At 36.8% G+C, this 27060-nt stretch overlaps 1 protein-coding gene across 1 annotated transcript in view; it reads left to right on the top strand.

Moving 5' to 3' along the window:
- Positions 1-22187, top strand: part of MDGA2 (MAM domain containing glycosylphosphatidylinositol anchor 2) — a 954748-nt gene extending 932561 nt beyond the window's left edge. Inside the window, exons 16-17 of the mRNA XM_036347018.1 lie at positions 17413-17518; positions 20500-22187. Coding sequence (XP_036202911.1) covers positions 17413-17518; positions 20500-20588 — 195 coding nt within the window. The 3' untranslated portion in view covers positions 20589-22187. The remainder of the gene's footprint in view (positions 1-17412; positions 17519-20499) is intronic.
- The last annotated feature ends 4873 nt before the right edge of the window (positions 22188-27060 follow it).

Here is a 27060-nt window from a genome sequence, read left to right as displayed (position 1 = left end):
ATGATTTGTGAAAATAATTGTTTTATTCTATCATTTTTCCCATTAAAAATGGTATGGCTCATCTTGTTGGTAATGGCCACCCTAACAGGTGTGAGGTGGTATCTCATTGTAATTTTGATTTGCATTTCCTTCATTGCCAGTGAGGTTGAACATCTTTTCATATGTCTATTGGCTGTTTGTATGTCTTCTTGGGAGAGGTGTATTTTCAGGCCCTCTGCCCACTTTTTGATTGGATTGTTTAATTGGTTGGTGTTAGGTTTAACACGTTTTTTATATTCTGGAAATTGAACCTTTGTCGGAGTTACTATTTGCAAATACCATCTCACATCTGGTTGGCTATCTGTCTGTTTTGCTGTCACCCCAATAGAATTTAATTTAAAAAATGATATAGGTTTTGTTTTGTTTTTGCAAGTGAATGAATTCTTTATTCAGGATGCTGCAGTAGGGAGAACACTAAATGGAATGCTTCCCTCAAAATAAGCAATGAGAGGGGTTTCATATGGGGAAGAGACAAGAACCACGGTGCCAGCTCCAAGTTTGAGATTGTAATCTTATAGAAAGAAATTGCTTTTCTTTGTGAATTGACCAATCTTAATTCATTGCATCCTGTTCCAGAATTATTGATTAAAAAGATTTCAAGATGTGAGTTAGCATATATGCATATTATTTGGTTAATCTCTTCCTGCCCACCCCACCCACCCACTCTTCTCTCCTAGATTCCTCAGTCTGTTTCATGTTCCCATCCCTCTGGTTTTATTTTATTCAGCAGCTTATTTTGTTCACTCAAGTCCACATATAGGTGAGATCAGGTGATATTTGTTTTTCTCTGACTGGCTTATTTTGTTTAGCATAATGCAGACAATAATGGTGAAGGCCTGGAGTGGGGTGGGGACCGGGTAGAGGGGGCAATGGGGAGAAAAAATGGGGGACATCTCTAATACTCTCAACAATAAAGATTTTTTTAAAAGACCAAGAAACGCTATGCCAACTCTTTGGCCACAATTAAATAAATAAATAATAAATGAGTTAGTCTGTTGTTACCAGGAAGTATGTGGTCAGTGTAAATTCAGAACAAAACATTTTTCTATTCACTAAAAATGACAAGTTTTCCACAGCCTCTGCAATTTACATATTAAATTCATAAAAAGAGATTAATAAGAATGTTCAAAGCAGATGTTCAAGAACGTTCAAATGAGTAAAGCTCTATTCACCATGATCAGACCTTGGAGAACTTTACCTAATTTGCTCTACTCATTCCAACTGAGAAATCAGACTGGGTGTGCATAGTCGGTGCCCAAAATAGTTATTATTTCTGGTGTTTTTTTGTCCTTTTTGTAGGTCCACATTTCCATCTGGTATCAAATTTATTTTGCCTGAAGGACTTCATTTAACATATATTGTAGTGTGGATTTGCTAAACGTGAAGTCTTTTTTTTAATTTTTTTTTTATTGCTTAGAGTATTACACTAAACATGAATTCTTTTCACCTTGTGTGCTTCTGACAATGTCTGTAGCACCTTTATTTGTTGAAAGACATTTCCTGTGAGTATAGCGTTCTAGTTTTTTTCTTTAGAAACTTCAAGGATACCATTCTGCAGCCTCTGTTTGCATTGCTTCCAACAACACGTTTGCTGACACTCTACGCACACTTCTATAGATAGTGATTTTCCTTTGGTTGCTTTTAAGATTTTCTTTTTATCCCTAGTTTTGAAAGATTGACTGTGATGTGCTTTTGCTTAGTTTTATTCATTTTTCATGTGCTTGGGCTCATGAACTTCTTGGATCTGTGAATTTATAGTTTTGATAAAATGTAAGGATTTTCTGGCTAATGTTTTTTAAATGTTTTTGCTCCTTTTCCTCTTCTTTGAAGACTCTTTGAAGACTATATAAGTGTAATTACACATATATAAGGGCCCCTTAAAGATGTCACACAGCTCATTAAGGCTTTTAAATTCTGAATTTTTTTCTCTTGTGTTCCATTTTGGATAGTTTTTATTGTCTTCACATTCACTAATTATTTCTTTTGAAATTTCTATTTGCCCTTAATACTACTCAGTGTATTTTTCATCTCAGCCATTGTACTTTTCATCTCTATAAATTCAATTTGAGTCTTTAAAAACTGTTTTCCATGTCTCTGGTTAATGTTTTGAACATATGAAATTATATTATAATAATAATTGTTCTAATGCCACTGTCTGCCAATGCTAACATCTGTGTCAGTGCTAGGTTGGTTTTGATTGATTGTTGTTGTTTTTTCGCCTCATTACAAATCATTATATTCCTGCTCCTTTGCATGCCTGATAGTGTGGCCGGATGTCAGACACTGTGCATTTTACCTTGATAGGTATTGGAAACTTTTTTCTTAAATATATGTTTTATTGGTGTTTTAGAGAGAGAGGGTGAGAAGATAGAAACATCAATTGGCTGCCTCCTGCACACCCTCTAGTGGGGGTCCAGCCAACAACCCAGGCATATGTCCTGACAGGGAATCCAAGCAGAACCTCTTGGTGCCAGGGACAACACTCAAACCTGAGCCACACTGGCCAGGCAGTATTCTTGAGCTTGTTTGGGGATGTAGTTCAGTTCCTTGGAAACAGTTTTATCATTGTTGGCCTTGCTTTTAAGATTTGTTAGGCAACACAGTGATTCTCCTTCTGAATGTATATACAAAGAAACTCAAACTCAAAAGAATGTGTGCACCCCCATAGTCATTACAGTGTTATTTACAGCAGCCAATATATAGAAGAAGCCCAAGTGCCCATTAATAGATGAATGAAAAAGAAGATGTGGTACATACATACAATGGAATATTGTTTGGCTATTTAAAAAAAAGGAAATCTTACAATTTATGACAGCATGGATGGACCTAGAGGGTAGCATCTATACTCTTAAAAGGGTAATGCTAATTAGACTGGGTTGACTGGACATCTTTTGGAAGTCCGATTTCCTTCCGGACAGTTAGGGGGCGGCCAGGCCTGCAGGGGGGCAGTTAGGGAGCGATAAAGCTGGCAAGCAGAGGCAGTTAGGGGCAATCAGGCAGGCAGGCAGGTGAGTGGTTAGGAGCCAGCAGTCCCAGATTGCAAGAGGGATGTCCAACTGCTGGTTTAGCCACCATCCCTAAACCGGCAGTCAGACATCACCTGAGGGGTCTTGGATTGGAGAGGGTGCAGGCTGGGCTGAGGGACCCGCAACCCCCCAGGCACGAATTTCATGCACCGGGCCTCTAGTACTAAATGAAATAAGTCAGTTGAGAAAGACAAATACCATATGATTTCACTCATATGTGGAATCTAAAGAACAATATGCATAAACTAACAAAACACGCTCATAGAAATAAAGTGGGGTGGGGTGTTGGGGGACCAAATAAAAAGGTGAAGGGATTGCTAATTACATATTAGAAGTTATAGAATAGACATAGGGAGGTAAAATACAGCATAGAAAATATAGTCAACAATTATGTATGACTATGTATGGTGTCAGGTGGGGACTGGAAATGTCAGGGTAATACTTTGTAAAGTATATGATTGTTTAACCACTATGATATACAAAATAATATGGGCTGTAAACTGTGATTGAAACAAAAGAAAACAAATAAAAACGATTTCTTAGGTGAGACCAGAGCAGTGTTTGGTTATAGGGCTAATAATTTTTCAAAATGAGTGAAGTCTTCTGAGTACTCTAGACAATGTCCCATGGATTATGTAGTTTTCCAAGTCCTGTGCGAGCTGGTACTGTTACCTTAGATGAGCTGGTACTGTTACCTTAAATGCATCCCTCTGGTTGTTTTCAAGGTCTGGGTACTTTCCTCACATTAATGTCCTGATCAGTACTTCTCTGAATATGTGAGGGAGCCCCTCTGCAGATCCCTCTTTCTGTGCAACACTTTCTTTGCTGGTATTCCACCTGCACACTCCAGGTGCCATAGACTCCTTGGACTCTGAGTTCCATCTTCGCAACTCGATTTTCTACCAGGTTTGTTCTCCTGCACCGTGGCCTACAGATTCTGTACAGTGCAGTGGTGAGGCCGTTTGATTTCCATCTCTCAGGAATCACTGTTCTTCATTACCTGATGCTTAGTGTCCCGAGCGTCATCATTTTACAAATCCTGTTCAGTTATTTGGTTGTTTCAGGTGGGAGGATACATCTGCCTCCTGGTACTCTATCTTGGCTGGAAGAAAATTAAAAAGTAAAGATTTTGAACCAATGTATTTCTAAGCTATTTAAATTACCAATGGAAGTAAAGATATATAAAATCATTTTTTAAATGCCTATGTTCTTTCATTTCCTAATATAGTCCTAGGTCCATCAGCTAAGGACTTTCTTTTATTTTATAAACCTTGATTGTTGAAGGAAACATGAAGCGCAAAGACATCATCCTGTCCTTTTTGTTTGTTTTTGTTTTACTTTGGGGTTTCTTGCTTCGAACATTTTTAGACATAGTATTTTTACTCAAAAATTCTTTATAACTTATCAAGCTTTTTCAAAAAATGCTTGTTTTAATATGTAATGCCTACCAGGAAAGCATGGTAACAATTGTATAGAATATATCACCATATAAATTATGTTTTGAGAAGTTTTAAAATTACCCAAATGCCTTGTGGCATACTAAGATGTCTTTAATTCAAGTGGAAAGGATGTCTCTTGCCTCTTAGAATTCTAAATGACGGGTAGGTGACTTTGAGCCTCTGACTCACTAACACTTGTCTTATTTTATTTGCTTGGAATTGCATGCCTTTAAATTAGTTTGGTCCATAAACCCTGTAAAAAAATAACCACTTACAAAGTCCTTTGAGTGTGTCCAATTAGTTTGCTTACCTGAAAATAAAATTTTTCTGCAGTCCATTTCAGGGCAAATAGATGTTTTGTCATAGTGAAATTTCTTTTGTGGCTCTTTTTCTAGAATTAATTTAACATGACCAAAGTGTGTAATGAAAATATATTTTGCTGGATTGGGAATAAGTAAGGCAAATTTTCCAATAAGAGTAAAATTAATATAGTATTAGTCTTAGAATGTCACATACACTAAGGAAAATATTTAACCATTATTTTAGTACCTTACTCATTTCATAATATATTTCAAATGTTTTCTAGAGACACCGTTAAACATAAAATACTGTCTTTTCATTTTCTTACTTATAAGTGAAAGTAATGCTGGAGATCTATTCTTATATCCTAATTTCAAGATTTGGAAATAGGTTTGAGACCATTTGTCTTAAACCACACTAATAATTAACATTAAGGATTTTAAAAAGAATATGGGACTCCTATTACATCATGCTGCCTTTATATTTATCTAACTAAACATAGTATTAATCTGGAAAATATTGTCCTCCTAAGTAGACATCACAAACTCATGTAGATACATATCTGGCATTCTATGCCAAATTCCATGGCAACGATCTGAACAGACACAACCACTGAAAACATTTTCCCATTGCAGTTCACAGTGCCATCTATTTCTTTGTCTTTGCCAACAACTAAACTCTCATGATACTATTTCAGATTAGAAGCTTTGGGGACTAGTTGACATTTATCTAGCGAGTTGGACTGGCAGAGCCTTCGGAAGTTAGTTACTTCCGCATCTGCAGAGCTTCCCCAGGAAAGGAGCGGAGGCTGCCCACTTGGTTCACAATGTTGCCTCTCTTCGATCTCCCTTGAAATGATTGAGGCTAGTTCGATTACTTGCTGACACAGTTAAAAACAGAAAGGAAAAGGTATTAATGTTAATTTACATTTAATTAATAATGTATTCTGCCAGTTTTCAAACTGCATTTTTAGACTTTGTATTTGCTTTAGCAACATTGACCAGAAGTCATTATCTCTCCTCAGGAAGAAATGATCTTGTGAACATTTGCAGAAGGCACTGTTAACGCTGAAGTCAGATTATCAGAGGTGCATTGTATTATTGGACTCCCCCTCGACTTCCACTCATTAGTGCTGCATGTAGCTCTTCTTCTCTTACTGAGAAATTACATTTGAATACATGCTTGACAGCATCATCTATATCTCTGTCTCTGTATTGACATCGATAGCTATGTGCATGTTTTAAAGCATTATATGTATGTAAGAAACTGTCAGGCCACAAATCAAAACTATTTTGTGGCCGAAATCGGTTTGGCTCAGTGGATAGAGCGTTGGCCTGCGGACTGAAAGGTTCCAGGTTCGATTCCGGTCAAGGGCATGTACCTTGGTTTCGGGCACATCCCCAGTGGGGGGGGGAGTGTGCAGGAGGCAGCTGATCGATGTTTCTCCCTCATCGATGTTTCTAACTCTCTATCTCTCTCCTTTCCTCTCTGTAAAAACTCAATAAAATTAAAAAAAAAATTGTTGTAAAAAAAAACACAAAAACAAAACTATTTTGTGTGGTATAATTCTAATACATAAATTCACATATATACTTTCCAATTTCCACTTGAATTTACAAAAAAAGTGTTAGCTTTCTGATTATGCAGTATTTCTTGCATACCGAGTTTGCTGAATTGCATACAGTGAAAACATTAAAATATTAAGCCTGTCATTTCAATGAGGAACTCATTTCAAGTATCAACCTTATTGTGTATGAGGTTTCCATAATCTGAACTCTGTTTTAGGAGACCTAAACTTCAACATTTGCTCCCCAAGTATCTAGATGTTGTTACTTCCTTCTTCATGGCAATTAAATAAAATGCTTTGGAATTATAGAAGAGGAAAGGTACATGGTTTTTGTTAGGTCACCAAAGGAGGAATGCACAAGGCCAGAATGGTAAGGGATTATGAATTTATTTGATCATCTGCACACCAGGTGGTTGAGTCTGGATGGCTCCAGCACCCAGTGAGGAGCTGAAATAAAACTGAGACCTAGATGTTATCTTTAGGGAGGAAAGATTAGGGGTCTTAGTTGCCTGACTGGTTATTTGCTAAGGGAGGATTTGTTACCCTGGTGGAGAAATTTTTTATTTTTCTAGTTTTGTCCCTTGCTATTAAAAGGTTTTTCTCCGGCCTGATTTTTCTGATTTGTTAACAATGTGAGAAAGAGTAGAATCTATTTCCAGCCAAATTTAGTACTTTAAATTTCCTGAGATTATAATCTCCCATTCACTGGCTTAACTTCTTTTTTTTACTGAACCTTAATCCTTGCTGTTTTACTTTTACACCTTAATATTGCTAGATTAAAGACTTTTATTTTCTATCAAGCAGAGCAACAAAGTTGGTTGCCTTCCAGAAAAACAGGTAGGAGAGAGACATGCTGGCCAATAATGCAGTGCATACATCTCAAGTAAAAGTAACTTTCTTTTACTTATGGTATCTCATTAATGGTGAGATCTAATGCTTGAATAATAGCTTTTAGTTTACTCTGTAAATAGTAGTGGAAGAAATTTTAAAATTTCTTCCTTTTAAATTTAAATTTACTTTTAAACAGCATTCTTTTGACTACTAATCATTTGCATATATATGCAAATTTTACTTTGGACTTTACTAGAACCAGTTGCTCATAAAATATTGGCTTCTCATATGAATGAGTTTATATGAGACCTTGATTATATTGTGAAAAGAGAACTTATCAAGTAATTTAAGTATTATCCTTTATTGAAAAAGCAAAGTAAGCAAACTTATACATTTGACCCATGAAGTACAGATGTCACCCCTCCCCACCACCACCCAGCCAATCTGAAGAGCAGGCTAGGTGTGGGTCTGAGGCATTGCATACACTTCTGTCTTAAAATTCCGCTGCTGCATATGCTGATTGAGCTTAAGAAGTGTCCAGCAACCTTATCCTGCCAGGCTTGGAGACTGAAACCTCAGGCTTTCTTGCTCAGAGGAAAATGGCCCTTGTCCTCCCCTCCCTTTTTTTTTTCTTTCTTTTCCCCTCTCCCCCTCCCTTTCTGTCCTTGTCAGGGGTAGGTAAGGGCTTTTTAGTTACAGGCAGGCTATAAATTAGCTAGTGGTCTGGCCTTTGTTTAAACTTTAAATAGTTAGCTTTAGAATTTATTTATTTATTTCAACATTTCTCTTTTCCTTCTCATCACATATGCAACCTTCACAAATTTCACACTTTCGAATTAGCCTTCAAACCTTCTTTGTATGTCCTTCAAAAATGCATAACCATGCCTCAGACCTTCCATTAAGTATTTCTACTCTAATATTCTTTCTTTCTGTCATACCTTCAGCAGCTTGTACAGACCTTTTCTTTCTTTTTTCTCTAAAATGTATTAGAATCCTTCACTCTTAGAAACCTTAATTTTCCAAAGATTACCAAAAAGTAAGAAGCCAGCATTTCTTAGATTAACATTTATGAACACACTTCAAATGCACTCTTACTTTCAAGAAAATATACCTTCAACAAAGTACAGGAGACCGTCTGTAATAAAAAACTAAGAGCAGACAAATTAAAACATGTCTAGCAATCAATGTTTCAGTATTGTATGCTATTTTAAAATATTTAGATGTTTATCATTTAACCCAACAATGCTCCAAAGCCTTTAACTTACCAAAGACTTTGGAAAATAATGTATAGGCATATGAGGCTGGAGAAAAGGAAGGGGGAGGAGGGAGCAGACCCAGCAGCCTGTTCCCAGGCCTCTAGCCGCTTGGATTCAAAACTGCCAGATTTTTCCTTAGAGCTAACTTGCTAAGGTTTGGGAGATAATGAGCTCAGCTTCTGATAATAGCCAGACTGTTAAATAAGCCTGTGAGGTAAAGAAAGTTGTTCTTTTGGAAAGGTAGGGTGGGGAGAAGTGACAAGGCACTGAGGTCAGAGCAGTTTTCAGAGCATTAAAGCGGGGAGAATGCTGGCTTTGGGATCTAAAGGCTCAGTGAGTGTTCCCTTTGCTCAGTGGGAGAAGACAAATTTGGCAAGCCCAAGAAAGGAGACCATTCTTGTTCAGAGGAGGGGACAGTCATGGAGGAGATAAGAAGATAAGGTGTTTACAGTCCAAGAGTGGCTCGGCCTTGTGGGGTGAGAGAGTGAAACTGAGGTAGGTGACTGTGATTTGGGACAACTGGGCTTTATGAGGGGATGCATGGTGGCCCTGGCCAGGCACTGAGGTAGAATGCGAAAAGAGTAAATGGGGGAATTTAGTAAGATGCAGTGTAGAGGTGAGGTGGCTAATGACTGTGAAACTAATCCGTCAACCCCCATAATAGAGACTGAGGAGAGGACAAGGGTCCCAGCGAATTCAGAGAGGGCAGAATAAGTGGCCTCAGTGTCAATTAAAAAGGAGATCTGCTTACCTGCCACATAGTCATTATCCAAGGCTCTGTCCTGGTGATGTAAGTCTGTGGGGCCCTGTCAGGGCCTGGGCAGCTTCTTCAGTGGCCAGTCCCAGGAGGTCTGGAGCTCCAAACCGGATCCAGAGGGCAGCCATGCTGGACTGGCTGAGATCCGACCTGGAGCAGCCAGACTACAGTCTGATTTCTAGGGGCCTTCCCTTCCACACCTTGGGCAGGGCCCAGGCGGGGGTCTCGGGTTTGAGCAGGACCTGGCCCGGTGTCCTTCCTTGTTGCATTTGAAGCTTGGGCCTGGAGGAGGCTTACCCCCGACTTACCCGCAGTGGGAGGACCCGCACTGCATTTGAGGCTCGTGAGAGCGGTGGCTGGGAGCTGGAAGCCTCCTACTGGGGCTCAGCCTTGGCCTGATCTCACCTTTGTTTTGGATTTGGGTCTTCTTGTCTCTATTATCAAAGACCTTAAAGGCCAGGTTAATGAGGTTTTTTTTGAGGGGTTTGTGAACCTCTGTTTATTTTTTGAAGTTTATGGTGTGTGTCGGGGGCTGTTTGGGATATAAATGGGTGCTCTGGGGAGGTAGGGTCTACAGTGGCCATTTTCTGTCAGGCCTCTATGAGGTGGGAGAGGAGGAGAGCTGGGTTTTCGTCAGGGCCTTGAGTGATTTCATTAAGTTTGTCATAATTAACCACAATACCCTCAATTCCTGCTGCCTCCCTCAGGGGTAGAATGGCCGCAGGAATAGAAGAGGCTGTTGAGGAGGGTAGTCTTTGGGTGGCCTGAGAATGAATGTTAGATGGGAAAGGCTGTTTTGGAGCTTACATTCCCAGGATTTGGGCTCTCAGGGACTGGGGAGAAGGTGGTTGCTGGTTAAGAGTGTCTGGGTTTTGGGAATCTACTACAGATGAGGGAAGGGATGATTAAGGGGGTGGAGGTCGGTGGTCTGCTGGGTCAAAAGTAGATTCAGAATCAGGAAATGTTAGGGATAAGATGTTTTGTGTGAAGGAGAAAGATATGAATGGTAGAGCAGGACTGAGAGAGAGGATTGGGACTGAAGAGTGAAAAAGGCCTGGACGTTAAGAATCTCTGATCATTTTCCATTGCAGTGACAGCAATTATCTAAATTGCTCAGTGTGTTAAAATTGAAAGTACTGTTTTCAGGCTATTGAGACTTATTATCTAGTTTATGTTGTGGCCAAACAGTGTTACAAAATAAAGTGAGATGATTGGACATGATTTCCCCCGTGAGTGTGCAGAGGGAGTGTGGCATGGCCCATGAGAGAGGAAGGGTGAGTGATAGACCACAAATCCAAAGGTGACTGTTTAGGGCAGGCGTCCCTGCTGCTAAAAAATTACCATGAGAAAGGAGAGATGACCCTCTGAACTGGGTGTCCCCAATCCAGAAGGACCCAAAGCCAAACGGCTGAGGAGTCTTCTGGCCTAGTGCTAGGACTTTTGAGACCAGAGACTTCTGAAAAGTCAGTGAGAGAGAGTGGGCAGAAGACTCAAGACGAGGGGAATTGTGGAACATCACTCACCTAGGGAAGATTGGCCGGTGTGGGATGGAACGTCAGCAATGGAGAAGGAGAGATTCTCGGTCTGGTGTCCTCCTTGGCTGGCTGGGATGGGGTTGGGGTCAACCCTGTAAGGGAGGGAGGCCTGATCGAGGCCTACAATTGGGTCACCTGAGTAGGATTCGGAGGTAAGCCCAGGACAAGCTGCCACTGCCTATTGCTCTCCAAGAAGCAAACTCAGGGTGACTGAAGCCAAGGCAATGGCTCCCCATTCTCGTGGAACCCTCCCCAGTTTCGACACCAAATGTTAGGTCGTCGAAGGAGAACCGCACAAGGCCAGAACGGTGAGGGATTACGAATTTATTTGATCATCCACACACCAGGTGGTTGATGGCCTGGATGGCTCCAGCACCCAGTAATGAGAGTCAGTGGCTTTTAAAGGACTTTTGGAGGGCTTTTTCTGGGGGAGACTTCTTTGTGCATACCCAGAGGGGAGATAATGGAATATGGTCGCTGCAAGTGAAATGTGGTCTCAGCAAAGGGAATGTCCATAGTGAAATGGCCTGAAAAGCCAGTTCCTAGAGGAGAGGTATCGATTCAATTGCTTAATCAGACCTAACAGTTTTATCTCTGTAATATAGTAGTAGTCAGAATCATAATGGTACTTCATAAAAGTATTACATAATCTTATCTATTCAATTAGAGAGCATTTTATATTATTTCCATTTCATACATGTCATTTCTGCCAAGTTGAGATACATCATATTATAATTAATTGCTAAAGTTTCTTATTTTTATGTTTGAGAAAAGTTAAGGGTTTATTTTTATAAACTCTTAAAAGTTTGGTCATGGTGCATTCTTAAATTTAATATCTATGTATTTTATTTCTGTTATCTACCTTATAGTCAAGACAATGTTTCTTTAAAAAGTAACTGTAAAGGGTTACTTAGTCTGCAAGCCTCTTATGAGTTTATTAGAATCTGCTAAATCTATAATAATAAAAGCATAATATGCTAATTAGACTGGACAGCCAAACAACCTTCTAGATGGCACTCCGGACATCTTTCTGGACTAAGCCACAGTGGTGGGGGTGAGGCAGAGGTGGTTAGGGTAAATCAGGCAGGCAGGTAAGCAGTTAGGGTTGATCAGGCAGGCAGGCAAAGGGGTTAGGGGTGATCAGGCAGACAGGCGAGTGGTTAGGGGTGATGAGGCAGGCAGGTAGAGGTGGTTGGGGCAATCAAGCAGGCAGGCAAGTGTTTAGGGGCGATCAGGCAGGCAGGCGAGTGGTTAGGGGTGATGAGGCAGGCAGGCAGAGTGATTAGAGGTGATCAGGCAGACAGGAAGGCAAGCAGTTAGGAGTTAGTTGTCCTGGATTGCAAGAGGGATGTCTGACTGCCAGTTATCCCCCAAGGGGTCCCAGATTGTGAGAGGGTGCAGGCCGGGCTGAGGGACCCCCTGCCCCATGCATGAATTTTGTGCACTGGGCCTCTAGTGTTATTATAATAATTCAAAGATATAATTGTAGTTGGGGTTCAGAGCATAAGCAAAACAATGCAATAAAAATTTCTTTGTAAGAATCAAGACAAGTGAAACACAATCTATAGCTTCTCAATAACAAAGCTGCCGTGGAAATTGACAAAAAACAAACATATTGCTCAAGACCTTTTCCTTCCTATTCAAATAGGACCCTGAGGCAGACTACAGTATTTCTCTGACCGACTGAATGAAATTTCCCATCATCACAAGATTACAAATAAATATTAAAAACACTGATTATAACTGAACCAAGAGTTTGATTGTCAGAAATTATTTTTATTATTCTAGTAATAGCTACTACTAATTCCATGACTTATTTCCACACAAGAAATGAAACACACACCATGCTTATATAGAAAGTAATCAACTGACTCTATACAGTGACAAACTATATTACCCATAGTTGTGCAGATAAATGAAATAATAAATTTTCAAATAAGCCAACTTTTATTACTGCAACAATTCATTCAGGATCACCAAAGGATGAAGTATTCATATGAGAGAATGTTCTAGACATAGGCAGTCCTCCGGACACATGACACTTTGACTTCTGCTGATTTGTATGTTTGCTTTTCAGCCAACTACACACTTAGAATCAACATATTGCCAGCAGGCAGGTAGCACACATATTAAATTACATCAGTCAATCAACTGATGTTTACCTTCAAAGGTTTCCCAGCACTCCCTCTCAATCTGACGATAAGAAAAGGGTGGCAGCTTCCTTCACACCCACTCTGTTTTGGGACTTGATCGGTAGCATAAGCTGACTAGTAGTTCCCATCTTGTGTTTGGATGAAACTGCACAGAGAGACAAAGGGAAAGGAAATTAGCAGGGAAAGTAGGAGTATTTAGCTTTTCATTTTAAGTTTTGAAATTAATTTCTCCAATAACATTCTGTGAAGTGGGCAGATGAGTTTTTAATGTTTTCTACTTTACAGATTTGGTAACTGAGAATCAAAGTGAATGTGCATTTTTCAGATTTCACTGCTAAAGCTCTATAAAGATGATTTAATACATGCTATTAAGGGATTTTCATTTAATATAAAATGTCAGGAGAATAATATTTAAGGAGACAAAGATAAGTTTGCCTGATTTTTTTTCTCTATTTTTGTGGATGTGCCTTCCCTGCTCCAAAGTGTTTAACATTTTAAAGTCAGTAAGGGAAGTTTTGAAGTGCTGTGAGCAATGACAAGGTCATTCCAGGGAAAGCAGTTTTGAAAGTACAGGAATGATTTTGATGACTTATATATTTTAGTTTTAAAATAACCTCATTATTTTTGTATAAATCTTTATTGGTGAAAGTATTACATATATCCCATTGCCTCCTCCCACCCAAGCCTTCACCATCCACTGTCTGTGTCTATGGATAACCCTGTTATTTTATCTTGACTCTTATCTCCAGGTAACAAGAACTTACTGAAAATTATTATGTACTTTAAATAAGAAACACTGTGGTGAATTTCACTATCTATTTACCTCTGCCTAGCTAAGATGGAGAATCTATGTACTCCCAAACCTGTTTCTCGAGCATCCCTTCCCGTAAAGAATTCTGACTTCAGCTTCTGTTTTAAATCTGTGTGAGCAGGTGCAGAACTTTCTAACCTACCCTTACTATCCTTTTCACCAGCATCTCACTTCACGCACAAAGCATGTCCCTTTATCTTTGCCACGACTACGTTGTAAACCCTGAATTTTACTCTGTGGGCAGTGTTCACTCCCCTTTTCCCTCTCAGTCTTTTAAAATGAAAAGTCTTAGTGGAAAGAATTTTCCTCTTTACCATACAAAATTTTCCTGAATAATGCATTCCTGTTCCTTCCAGAATTAAAATTTGAGTGTAAGTCAGAAATCTACACTTTATTCAGTTCAATCCCTTAAAATACTCACATAAAAGAAAAATCTGTGATGACATCACTTTACTCACATTCAATAAAGTATTAGTCTTATGGCCAAATGGAAGTGCTTGCTTTTATGAAATAAGACTCATATCAACATGAATCTAAGCTTTGACTTTCTCCAAGATAACATTCCATTTATGCTGTTATTTTCAGGAGAGAAGACTCAGCATCCCATAACTAAAACTATAAAGGGGATGAGAATAACCACTGATTTATTCTAACATTGATTCTCTACCAGATCAGTGGCATCACTCCAAAAGATTTAAAAACAAATGGTTACCTGGCTGGTTTGGCTCAGTGGATAGAGTGTAGGCCTGTAGACTGGAGGGTCCAGGTTTGATTCCTGGTCAAGGGCACATGCCGGGTTGCTGGCTCGATCCCCAGTAAGGGGCGTGCAGGAAGCAGCCAATCAATGATTCTCTCTCATCATTGATGTTTCTACCTCTCCCTCCCTCTCCTTTCCTCTCTGAAATCAATAAAAATATATTTAAAAATACATGGTTTGCAAAAGTGATGCCTTCTCACAGATAGAGTGCTATAGGGGCAGTTTTTAATGACTTTAAATGCCCATGTGGTCTAAATAAGCATGTATAAAAATGTTTTGGAATTTATTCACGTCAGTTTTAACAATTCTGAATTTATTCAGAATTGCTAAAAAATAAGTTTAATGTTTAGCAATTACAATAGGTACTGGTTAAATAAATATTTATAAGGTGGAATATTGTGCAGTCATTAAAATTACTTCTTTTCCATATTCAGTGTTCTTGAATGTTTATACTATGGGTATTTATTTATTTTTTTATTTGGTGACTCTATGTAGGATTTTATTTACACGGACACTCAATTACAGATAAGGCGATTTCTAGGATCCATATGCCTTCCTAGAGCTACTTGGTTTCGGGTTTCTTGTCTCCGGCTTCAAGCTTGAGACTCTCAGCGGCTGGGGACAGGCAGGGAAAGCCTCCCGAGGACTATTCAGGGCAAACTTGCGGAACTCTTGGGCCAACCCCACCGGCTCAGCCACCGCCCTTCACCTCATCATCTCACCTCATCATCATAGGGGAACTCAGTTAGCCAGACAGGGAGAGTCTTTCCGGAAAGGCTGTCCCTCAAAGCCACCGTCTGCCAGGATCCTTCTTAGGTCAGGATGGTTGGCAAAGAGGATCCAAACCTGCCCCAGCTCTTCCTCTCATGCTGCCTTGTACACAGAGCCCGCGGACTCGGGGTGTCAGCTCATCTGTAAGGTCTTCACAGGGACGGGGAGGGGAAGCAGAGACAGCGGGCTGTAAACAATCCCAACCATTTCTGCGGGGTTGGGGCGCCCACTGCCATCAGGGCAGCCAAAGGTTCCAATTGTGCTCCTGAGATCCCCGAGGAAAGCCAGCCCTGGAATGACTCCATCAGGCGGACACAGGCCGCTGACTCATCGGCAGGACACCCGCACTTGCTGGATATCCTTGGGCAGGATTTCAGCCTCCTACTCTCCAAAAGCTCAGAGCTGTTTGTGGGCCACACCATCCCTTGGTCCCACAGTGGGGGCTTGCCAGCTGCAGCGCTTTCCCTCCTCCCAGGCAGCAACAGCGTGAGGGGCGCCCCACCACCCCGACCCTGGGCAGCGCCTTGGCCTGCCCCACCAGGCCCTCTCGGTGGCCTCCCGTTCCCAGGAGCTGACCTTGGGGATTTTCTTTAATTTCACTTGTGATTTAAACAGTCATGTGAGGGTTGTTTGGCCTCTTCCCAGATACCTTCCAAAATACCACCCCAAGTCATATGTGAGCCATTATTTCCAGACAGCCAAGCATGCTTCTTTGACAGTGCTGGGGATGAGCATCAGTATACTGCCAACTGGTTCAGAAGAGCTTAGCGCTGGCCTGCAGTGTTGTTGTTTTGTGTTGTTTTGTTTTGGTTTTCTCTTATTGATTAAGGTATTATAACTGTGTGCTTATTCCCCCCCACCCCCCCTCAATTGGGCCTGCAGTTTTTTATGGCTTCAGTGATACAGGACGTTTTGGATGTTCTTCGAAGAAATGGCTTTGGGCACTCTTTATTGACATACCTCAACATAAGTGAGCAGGAAAACCTCTCTATAGAAATTAAATATGAATTAAAACTTCTCAATATTTTTCTCCTTCAAGTTATAAAGATTATTCTTATTTTTATGGATGATGTCTAAGTGGGGACAGGGACTCCATACTAAAGTTGCCTACAATTAGTTCAATCAATGAAATTATAAAGGTTGCTTCTCAAATAATTCCTAAATTCTCTGAAAATCACCACAAATTTGCCTTTAAGCAGCCATATTAAAATACCCCCAAAGATAAAATACTAAAACAAAAATTTTGGTATTCATATAAATAGACTTTCACCCTAAATTGTTGCAATGAAATAAGGCTAGAAATTGTATTAAAATGCACACATCAGCTTGATGTTAAAAAATTGCTCTTTATTAAGCTAATTATTCTCTGGAAAGACCAAAACAGACATTTTATTTTGACATGTAGAAATTTTTTCTGGGAATATAGTCACAAAATACATAGGTTGCTTTTTAGTATCAAACAGATTAAAAGGTTTAACTGGAAACAAAAAATAATTAATAGGTTACAGAGAAAATTCTGAGTTGTTTCTGTAAATAAAATAATTGCTATAATAATTTGCTGATTGTCCTTATATTGACATTGTATCCAGAATTTAACAATAAAGGAAGGTTATTTTACTCCTTATTCTTTCAACACCCGTAGTAAGCCTCAGTGCAAGCCACTGTTCTAGATTCTGGAAATTCAAAGATCGGCTCCTAGATATGATAAACCCTTGCTGTGGGCTTCAAAAAATATAATACTGTTGTAGCGAACCCAGAACGGATTCATTCTTGAAACATTTCTAAAAAAAAAACTGGTGTTATGTGTTAAGAGAAATTTGGAAGGAATCTTTTTCAGAGAAATACTGCTCAAACAAAATTTTTCCTTACCCCAGAAAATGAAAAGTAATAGGGGTTATAGTAGGTGTTTTATTATATCATTCAACTAAGTGTAGCATTGTTTTAAAACCAATGCAGAGATTTTTCTGTAAAAAAAAAAAACAAACTTATACTCTGCAAGGCATATCCCATTATCGTTTTTATTAAGATATTTTGGTTATTGTAAGTAAGAATTTTGAAGACTATTGAGTGTAAAAGATGTTTGGAATGTTGACAATTTTAAGTTTTGCTCATAAATTTCTCAATAGAAATTAAAGCTCTACATTTAGGTTTGTTTCATTCATATTTGTAGCTCATTTTTGAAGGTATTCGAGGTCCTGGCATAGAAGGTGACATTGCCATTGATGATGTATCAATTGCAGAAGGAGAATGTGCAAAACAAGACCTAACGACTAAGAGTAAGTGTCTCTTTTTTAATTGGTTTGATGAGATGTTAATGTAAATACTATCAAATTAATATATTCTAATTTAAAAATTTATTTTTAGTTTGTTTATTTAGAATTTCTTATATTTAAGAAGCTAAAATTTTGAGGATAACTTAAAAGAAAAGTATTAAATTTGGCTGTATGCTTGTTTAGCCTAAGAAAAAATATAATTTTGATTTAGGTTTATGATTTTTAATTGGGATTTTAAAATATTTTGGTTGATATTATTAATTTCAGAGGTTTTCAACTTTTCTTAAAATATTTAATTAATCTACATACTCAGCATATATTTGTACAAACATAGTGCTTTTTAATCCCCCAGTTTGTGAAAATATTTCTTAGGTTTTACGTTTGTTAAACATTTTAACCGGTTTAATATTTTAAACAGTCTTAACAGGGTTTTCCCAAAAAATGAATACACACTTTAACAGCTGATAGCTCAATTTTGAAAATGAAATGTATTTTAATAAGCACTTCCTTTATAATTATTCAAAGTGTGTATATATATTTTGGGGGGACACCCTATATTAAATAATGGATTAGCCCTATTTTTTAAAATATGTTTTTATTGATTTCCGAGAGGAAGTGAGAGGGCGAGAGAGAGAGAAACATCAATGATGAGAATCACTGATTGGCTCCTGCACAGCTCCCACTGGGGACCAAGCCCACAACCTGGGCACATGCCCCCAACCAGAACCGAACCCGGGACCCCTCAGTCCAAAGGCCAATGCTCTATCCACTGAGCCAAACTGGCTAGGGCTAGCCCTATTTATTTATTTTTTTCTGGTATAATTAATCTCCTTCTACCTGCACCACAATCAATTGCTTGGTAATTTGGTTCCACATTTATTTTGGTTTGAATATTATGGCTTGATGATGTCTTCAAATGTTATTTTTCATTACAAATCAATTTTTATATAAAAGAAGTATAAATAATGCAAAAACCATCAGAGTGTGTATTGAGCTGCTTCTTAAAAACTTCATCTTCATGTTGTTCATTTGAAGTTGAGAAACCTCAAATCATTCCTATTAAAAATTTTTCCAATTGAAAGATTTTCATAGGACCATCTGGAATCCTTACTTTTGTGATCACATAAAGAGGTATAAATGCAACTAAATTTATAAAAATAAATTCATCAATTATTCACATACAAAAAGAGCATGAAAGTCAATTTTGTATTAAGTCTAGAGCAAATCTGAGTCTTTGTTAATTGAGTATAATTAGTAAGAAATTACATCAGTCTAGTTGTTGAAAGTCATATTTGTACAGCTACCCAGTGATTGCTCTCTCATATGAACTGAATTGATTACATCTTTAATCATTGTAAAAAGACAGAAGCTAAAATTGTATATAACAATGAGCCATTTTGCTCATAGATTTACTTTCTTATCATTACACTTAGCATTTCATTTCAAGTAACACATTTGTAAATTTCACCCTGTGTCAGGCTAATTTCGCGTTAGAAAACTAATAGCTCAAATGAAATAGGTTTGTCAATGCACAGAAAAGCATGCTTTCTCCTCAGAGGGACTGGGATTTCCTCTGGATATTATAATATTTATCAGTGACAGTAACATATTAACCAAAGATAGTTACTATCTTACAAAGAAAATTTACATTTGATAACTTAATCACTGAAAAATATTATAGACTAAATTCAATAAGGTGAATTAAACTTTCCAAATGATGAAAGCAAGAGAACATAATTTACTTCTGAAATAAGAAAGCAGAAGTAAAAGTAGATACAGTGAAATGATAACGAAAACTTATAGGAACTTTATTATTACACAATAGAATGTTTCCTTAAAATACTAAATCCAGAGAAATGTGGGGCTGTCTTAGATAAAATACATCTGTAAGTATTAAAGTTAATTATTTTAGCCTCTGTTAATCAGAGGCAGCACATAACCCTAATTAAATAAAATATATTCTATTTGGTGTGAGGAAGTATTTTGTTAATTTGTACTATTCATCATTTATTAAATTCATTTGGATGAATAGTGTTCAATGAATATTAAAGTAATGTTAATTTCTAAGTACCAACCAGTTTGGCAGTCAAAAGCCTCTTCCTAACTGCTCTGACTCCCAATCCTTCTAGGGCAGCAAATGATCCTGTGGCCCACCCACACTGACAAAAGCTGAGATTGTGTGTCTCTTATTTTCAAAACTCAGTTCTCCCCTAGGTGAGAGCCATGTTGTAACTTAAGCCAAATTAATGAATTATTGGGTTTACCTGCTTTAGCATCCCTAGGTATACCCTAAGAGGTATGACCTGAATTTGAGGCGTTAGGTGAAATACCAATTGTAGAAGGAATCTCAAGGCAAAGTGCTGGAAGATATATTTTAGTTAGGATGGACTTCATAGTGCTTCTAAAAATTACACTAAAGAGATAATTATTTAACTAATTTATAAATATGTTGGACTGATCTGAATATATATAATTCAGTATTTGCAATAGCTAATTTCAGTACCCATAACAATTCCTTCCTAGTTTTCATCAAGTGTAGTTTTTCTCTCAGTCTTTAAGCTTAAACATTTCTGAAAGCTTGTGTGTGTGTCGAGGTGGGGGGGTGGGGGGGTGGGGGAAGCTGACGATTAGGTTTTCTGAGAATTTTCTATGTGTGCATGCTTTCATGTGGCTAGCAGAACTCAGGTTCTGTGCGGCCACAAACCTACACAAGTATCTTCTGAACAGTTTTTATAGCATTTTATATCAATTTAAATCTGCAAATATGTTTAGCAAGTGCCTAACCACATATTAAAATGATAATCCTTTCACTTGTCTTGGAAATGAAGCTGATAAATAAAACCAAAAAGAAAAAAAAAAGTTTTCCAAAATTGTTTTCATATACAAAAAATATTTCATTAGTTTACCAAAGTGGAGTTGGTTGTTGCATGGAATACTTATTTTTTGTTTGGTTGTTTCTTGGCATTTGTTTTCCTTGTCTTTAGATTCCGTTGATGGTGCTGTTGGAATTTTAGTACATATATGGCTTTTTCCAGTTATTGTCCTCATCTCTATCCTGAGTCCTCGAAGGTGACCTTATCCTGGCAGAGGCTATAAAAGATTCACCAGGCACTGGCATGAAGAGTCTTTGTAAATGGACATTGAAAAAACAAACTACCAAAGATTCCTCCACTGACTACTGACTCAAAAATAAAATAATAAAAACAAATTTTTTAAGCACTGGGGATAAAAAGATGTCATGGAAGTATAAGTTATTCCAAACTGCGTATACAAGATAGTCTTGACCTGAATAGAGAAGAGACCTTCAGGTGCTTTTGTGGCTAAAACGATCACAGTGTCATCTGGTCATCTGGTTGAACTCTGGGGGGAAAAAAAGAGCTATAGAAATTCTTGTCAAAGCACAAAGTCTTGGCTGGTTTTGTTTCAAATGAATAGTTTGCTTGTTACCATGGAAACCTAATGGCCTGCCAACAAAAACCTCACTGTAAACAGGGTACGTGAAGAGCTGGCATTTATTTTCCTTTGGAAAAGCTTTTACGTAGAGAATTCAATAAATGTAGGCCCTTTTACCTTTGGTTGTTACCCTTCCTTGGAAAGAACCTGAACTCAGAATTATTTACAACGTTCATCCTCCCCACCTCTCCCCACCCTACCTTTATAATTTGTACTTGTTTCCTCCCATGGCTAAGCTAGATAACTGTGTGCTGTCTCTTTTTGCATGCACTGCTATCCAGGATAGTCACCCTGGGCTTACATAACACACAGGCTTATCGGCGTTTGCTCGCGGCCACTTGAACACCCAAACTGTCATCTGTTCCAGTGAAGAAACCAAACCACCATCTTTTATAAATTGCCATGGAAACTAAGTGCCTTCAATGAAACAAGCCTGAATAATTTCCAGCTCAGAAGCTTGCACTGCTAAGAGTGGTTTGTGTAAAACTATTTTATAAACAAACTGCAGAGCCGAAACGTGCAAATTGCAGGCAAGACAACAAAGCCGCTTCTGAAGAAGAAAGGACCGAAGCTGCTGCGGAAGCCGATGCGGAGGAGATACTTGTTTGACCAGACAGCCATGGCCTCTCAGCTTATTGTCCATTAGAAAGTAACGTCCACTGAGACCAGACAAGGGAGCAACTTTTTTTCTTCCAGGTTACTGAATGGGTCAACCAGAGCAAAAGGTTAAGATAATACTCAGCTCAAGAGTGATTTTTCACTCTCACCTCCATTCGAAGTGAAATTGGCCCTAGCTTTAGAGGGAACAAGAAAATGTTTGTGATTTCAGTGCATACAAACTCTACAGCGGAACTGGGCCTGAAAAATCTGGCTTTATTCTAAACTCTGAGGGTAACATGCCTCTGCCCTTAAGTCAGACTCTGTGCAAATTGTGAAATATTATTTTATTATTTTACAAAGATTAAAAACACTTTTACAGAAAAAAAACAAAAACCTGTAAAAATGATTTTGAGCTACCTGAGGATAAATCATACCTTTAACCAGCCAGTTTTCCAATGCATTGTAAATTTCACTTAAACCTGTTGGTTATGAAAATTTGAAGATCTCTTTCCTTAAATTATCTCAGCTTTTAACTTCATTTAAGACTTTTGTCTAAAGAAGAATATTATTATTATTATGTTCTATCAACACCCCAGGATTTAAAAAAAAAAAAAAATGGTTATGCAAGTAATTGGGATATAAGTATTAAATTATAACATTTGCAAATATTAATATAAAAAGCACAACAAAATGTAGTGGGGAAATGACACAGCTTGATTTTTTTTTAAGTCTATAGAAATGTTTGTGCAAATTCAATAATTCACCTTAAAAGATAACTTTACACTATGTTCAATAAAGCCTCTTTCCAGGTAAGGTATGAAAAGCAGTATGTGTGTTTGTTGAGCAGTGTTCACTTACCACCAAAATGAGAATAGCTATACAATTTATCTGTTATGTCACCATGGGATAAACCTTCAGTGCTTCATGTACCTTAATGTCTACAGGAAGGAATTTTAACAGGAACTCCCTGATGCACTCTCCCACATTTGTAATACATATAAAAAAAGTCAAATCTTTGAAAGTAAAACATGAAACAGATATGAACTTGGAATTAAACGTGTATTTTCATACATAAAGAGGGGACTAGTTTGAATATCCTAAGTAGTGATAGAATTGAGCCAAGCCAAATCTTTTAAATTAAAATGGATAAACACATGAATTTCATGACTTATTTGAAAAAATCAGGCATATTGTTGTGTTTGTTTTTTATGTTGTTTTTTTCAAAATTACAGTCATGCCAAAGAGATAAACAATATTTGGGGCACTTAGCTTAATGCATACTAAATTTTCCTTCAGTTTGCCTTCCATTTTGTGTAGCAACTATCTTCTTTTCTCCATTATCTCGTATTAGTAGACCATCGTTTTTATTGATTTCCTGCACTCTCATTGCTGGTAACATCAATAAAAAGGTTTTAGATCTAAACAGAGGCTTAACTCATTCCTGCCTTCTTTTCTTAAACTTTGATTTGAGTCAGGATTTTACAAAAAACTAAAAAAACGTATATTCAAAATATTTGGATATACATATGTCATTTTCAGGAAAACAAGTCTCCATTTCTTCGAAGTAGCTCTACACAAAGAAACAGCTGTAACTGAAAGTTTCAATCCTACTATTAAACATTAATAAGGTATTAAGACATTATTACCTTTCACACTATAAAAATACACAAGGCTTCAGAAGTTCATGAGAACTGGCTGGTACTTCAAAATTAATTTTGATTAAATTTTTGAGAAATTGCTGATGAGTGCCAAGAACAAAGGGCAATCAGAATTGCAAAGCAATCATATTTATTGATATGGTAACAAAGTATATATCTCAAGTGGGTTCTGGATCATTTATGAAAACCAATAAACAGAATTAGAATCAATGTTTTTCACTCCAGGTCAAATGTTTCATTGTTTTAATTGAAAGTCAACGGATAAAATGCAGGAATTTTTTAATTGGGATAAGTGAAATAAATGTAAATTGTGTTAAGTAGTCTCTTCTTTAATATTAGTGATAATACAACAATTTACCTGTTTACCAACTGCCTTCCTTTTCCTAATACTTTTTGTGTTTATTATAAGTTGAACTCACTAAAATATCTCCCCTTTTCTTTTTTATAACATATGTTAAGCGTGATGGATGTCAATCTCTTTTCTTCTTTTATAGGAAGGCATCAGGCAGTGGAGATTTTAATTTCCAGGAGAAAGATTATACTACATAATCTCCTACTGCCAATAATTGATCCTTGATTAATTAGGAGCATTACTTGGTTTCATCATTTCAAAGACACTTGCTTCTCCACATTTTAACATCTCTGTAGTTGGCCTATTTGAATTTCTATTGGCAGCATTGCTATGTAGTGATATATAAAATTATACTGCATCCAAAAACTGATGACATTTAGATATCAAAAGTCACAAAAGTTTTCAGAAGTCACAAATCATGCCTAATATTATTACTTTTCATTAGTAACAGTGGCCCCATTTTTGTGGAATTTATATTAAATACTCATTGTGCATTATTTAAAAATAACATTTTTTATTTTGTGCTTTACAATCTGAGTCTATATATATATATATATATATATATATATATATATATATATATTCCTACTTTTTTTATGTTTCCTGCTACATATTTTTTAGTTCCATCACGAATTATAATATGCTATGTATCACTGGTTTAAAATGTTTTTTTCAGTTTCATGCGATTAAATTTTCTTTAAGACTTGAAAGATCCATGGTATTGGACAATGCCATGAAATAGGCTAAACTAATGGTACTTCATTTACATCACAGAATTGACTTTGCATGGCAATAAAGTATGATAATCAGAATCACAAAACAGCTAGTCACTTATATCATGTTATAGATAGTACAAATAATCTCATTCATTACTTTCATATTTTAAAATATGACAAAATATGAGTGACAACTGTACTAACTTTTCACCAAACATGCATTTTTATTTTAAAGACTATAATAAACTTATTTGTCAAAATGTGTAATTTGAGAACAGTTAATTTAGTTCAGTACTTGAAATTATATGAAACTGGCTGTGGTATTTTTCTTGCTCTATTTTTTTTTTTTTTTTTTTTTTTTTTTTTTTTTTAGTGATTTGAAAGATGGTGACAGGCTAATCTGATTTTAGTAAGTGATTTAAAAAGATTCTTTTGAATGAATGTTCTTTATCAAAAAATGTTTTTGTGTTTTGGTTTTTTTTTTTTTAATGTGCCTTTCGACTATCAGGGCCTTTCAAGAGACATGTAAACTGGAAAATATTTACTCTCACTTCATTTTTTTCTTGGTTGATGACTACTTCTTACTAATTGCTTCGTCTGTGTCTCAACAAAGCAGAAGGTATACTCTTCTTGCAACTGGGTAGTTGATGTCAATGAGGAGTTATTACATTTTCTGTGAAAACAATAAAATCATAGGGTTCAATCCCAAGCTATTTTTCTTCCTACAATGTTCCCTTTGTAGCTAACTAGTTTAATTAGTTTTCTTAGTGCTTATTTTTAAAAAGCAATGTCTCTGGCATTTTCTACTTTAACTTAGGAGAAAAGCTACCACAGACTGATCAGACCTTTTTTCAAATCTGATATAAAAAGTTCTTTCCTGAGTATACATAATATTTATAAATAAATATGTATGTTATTACATAGAAAATGTAAGACTTAAAGACTTGAAATTTTAATGTGAAATATGTCAATTCAGAATCAATCCTTTATATGTTTATGTCTGCTTAGAAACAGAAGTCAAAGTTAAGAAGAAATAAATATTCCATATATTTGTAAATGGACTACTTAATTGACATTATTAATATAAAACTGAATAAATTATGAGTGGTGATTACACTACCCTGAACCCACATTGAGTATATTAAAAATAAAGAATTGGAATTCAAAATTTTATATAGGGCAGAGGTTAAACTCTGGGTAGAAAATGAAATAGTTTTCTCAAGGGAATATTTATAAGTGATTGAATTTAATTTCAATTGTACTAATTTTCCATGAGTTGAGCTACAATGTATTCTTAGTTTTCAATGAAATGATGGCAAATTCTATGAACTAGAGATTAGTTCATTAGTTTCAGTTTGTTTTCCTATGGCTCTTAATTGTTGTCCTGGATTTCCAGGATATTTTTATTTCTTGAGTCTCATCAGTATATTTAAATGTATAAGTTTAATCAAATATACATTGTGTTAAATTTATATTGAATACTAGATACATTTCAGATCTCAAAATTTAGATTTAACTTACTTTTACTTTGGCTAAATAGTTTCAGATAGTTGTATGTTTTCTTTTTCCTTTGGATTTTCTTTCAATAAATAAAATTATGTTAACTACTCTATTAGTGTTTGGGGGAAATTTCTGCTGTCAATAAGAACTTAAGATAAAAATAGAAAGATATATAAATGGCAATTATATTTGCAAATTAATATGAATATTCATCATTTCTCTCACTATTAAAAAGCTTTTATAGACTCAACACTGCAGTGAAACACAATTAGCCCATTAAAGATATTTGTTGACTTTTACATTCTTTGTGAGGGATCATTTATAAGATTGTATTAAACAAGTCGGCATTATAATATTCCTGAATGAAGTGTGCTTTAAAAATGATGGCTTAATGTAATATATCTGGTCTTCTATATGATATGTGAAATAATTGACTGCAGGTTAAGAACTCCAATGTTATTGGGGATGATAATTTTAATCACATATTTCATGGGGGCACTAGGCTAAATGTGGGTTTTCTGAGGGAAACAAGTAATAATACTTGACAATGATTTGAGTGAACCAATGTATAAATGGAATCCTGAAAACTATCTTGCTTAGCATTGTTTTTCTACTGCCTATTTAGCTTAGTTTTCTCTTGATCTTTAGTATTATATCTCTAAACATATCACAAAATTGTGAAAATGCAAATACAATCAACATTAATAGACCTATTTACCATATTTAAAAGTCAGCTCAGCTGCTCCCTAAAGTACATGTTAAAGTACTACTTATTCTCCATAAGCTGTTTAGTTTGATAGTGAAATTAAAGACTTTACCAATATTTGATTTCCTGCAGTACTTATATTCCTTTAAAGTATTGTTGTTGCTTTTTAAAAAAAAATGATTTTAGAGAGAGAGGAAGAGGGAATGATAGAGAGATAGAAACATGGATGAGAGAGAATCATCCATTGGCTGCATCCTACATGCCCTCTACTGGGGATTGAGCCTGCAACCTGGGCATGTCTCTTGATGGTGAATCAAGCCAGAGACCTCTTGGTTCATTGGTCAATGCTCAACCACTAAGCCACATCACTAGCAGGGCAAGTATTCTTTAGTTGTCTGCTTATGTGCTTCCCAGATGAAACTATAGCCTTCTACATGGCAAGGTCTATGACCTTTTACAAGTTTAAGAACTTTCAATTTACCTAGATTCTACAGTGATTATTGAATTAATGACTGCTAAATTAATCCATGATTTAGAGCTATATTTAGAACAGACTTATT

Source organism: Myotis myotis, unplaced genomic scaffold (assembly GCF_014108235.1).
Source record: "Myotis myotis isolate mMyoMyo1 unplaced genomic scaffold, mMyoMyo1.p scaffold_m19_p_1, whole genome shotgun sequence".
NCBI classification, from domain to species: domain Eukaryota; kingdom Metazoa; phylum Chordata; class Mammalia; order Chiroptera; family Vespertilionidae; genus Myotis; species Myotis myotis.
This window is presented reverse-complemented; position numbering and strand designations above follow the sequence as displayed.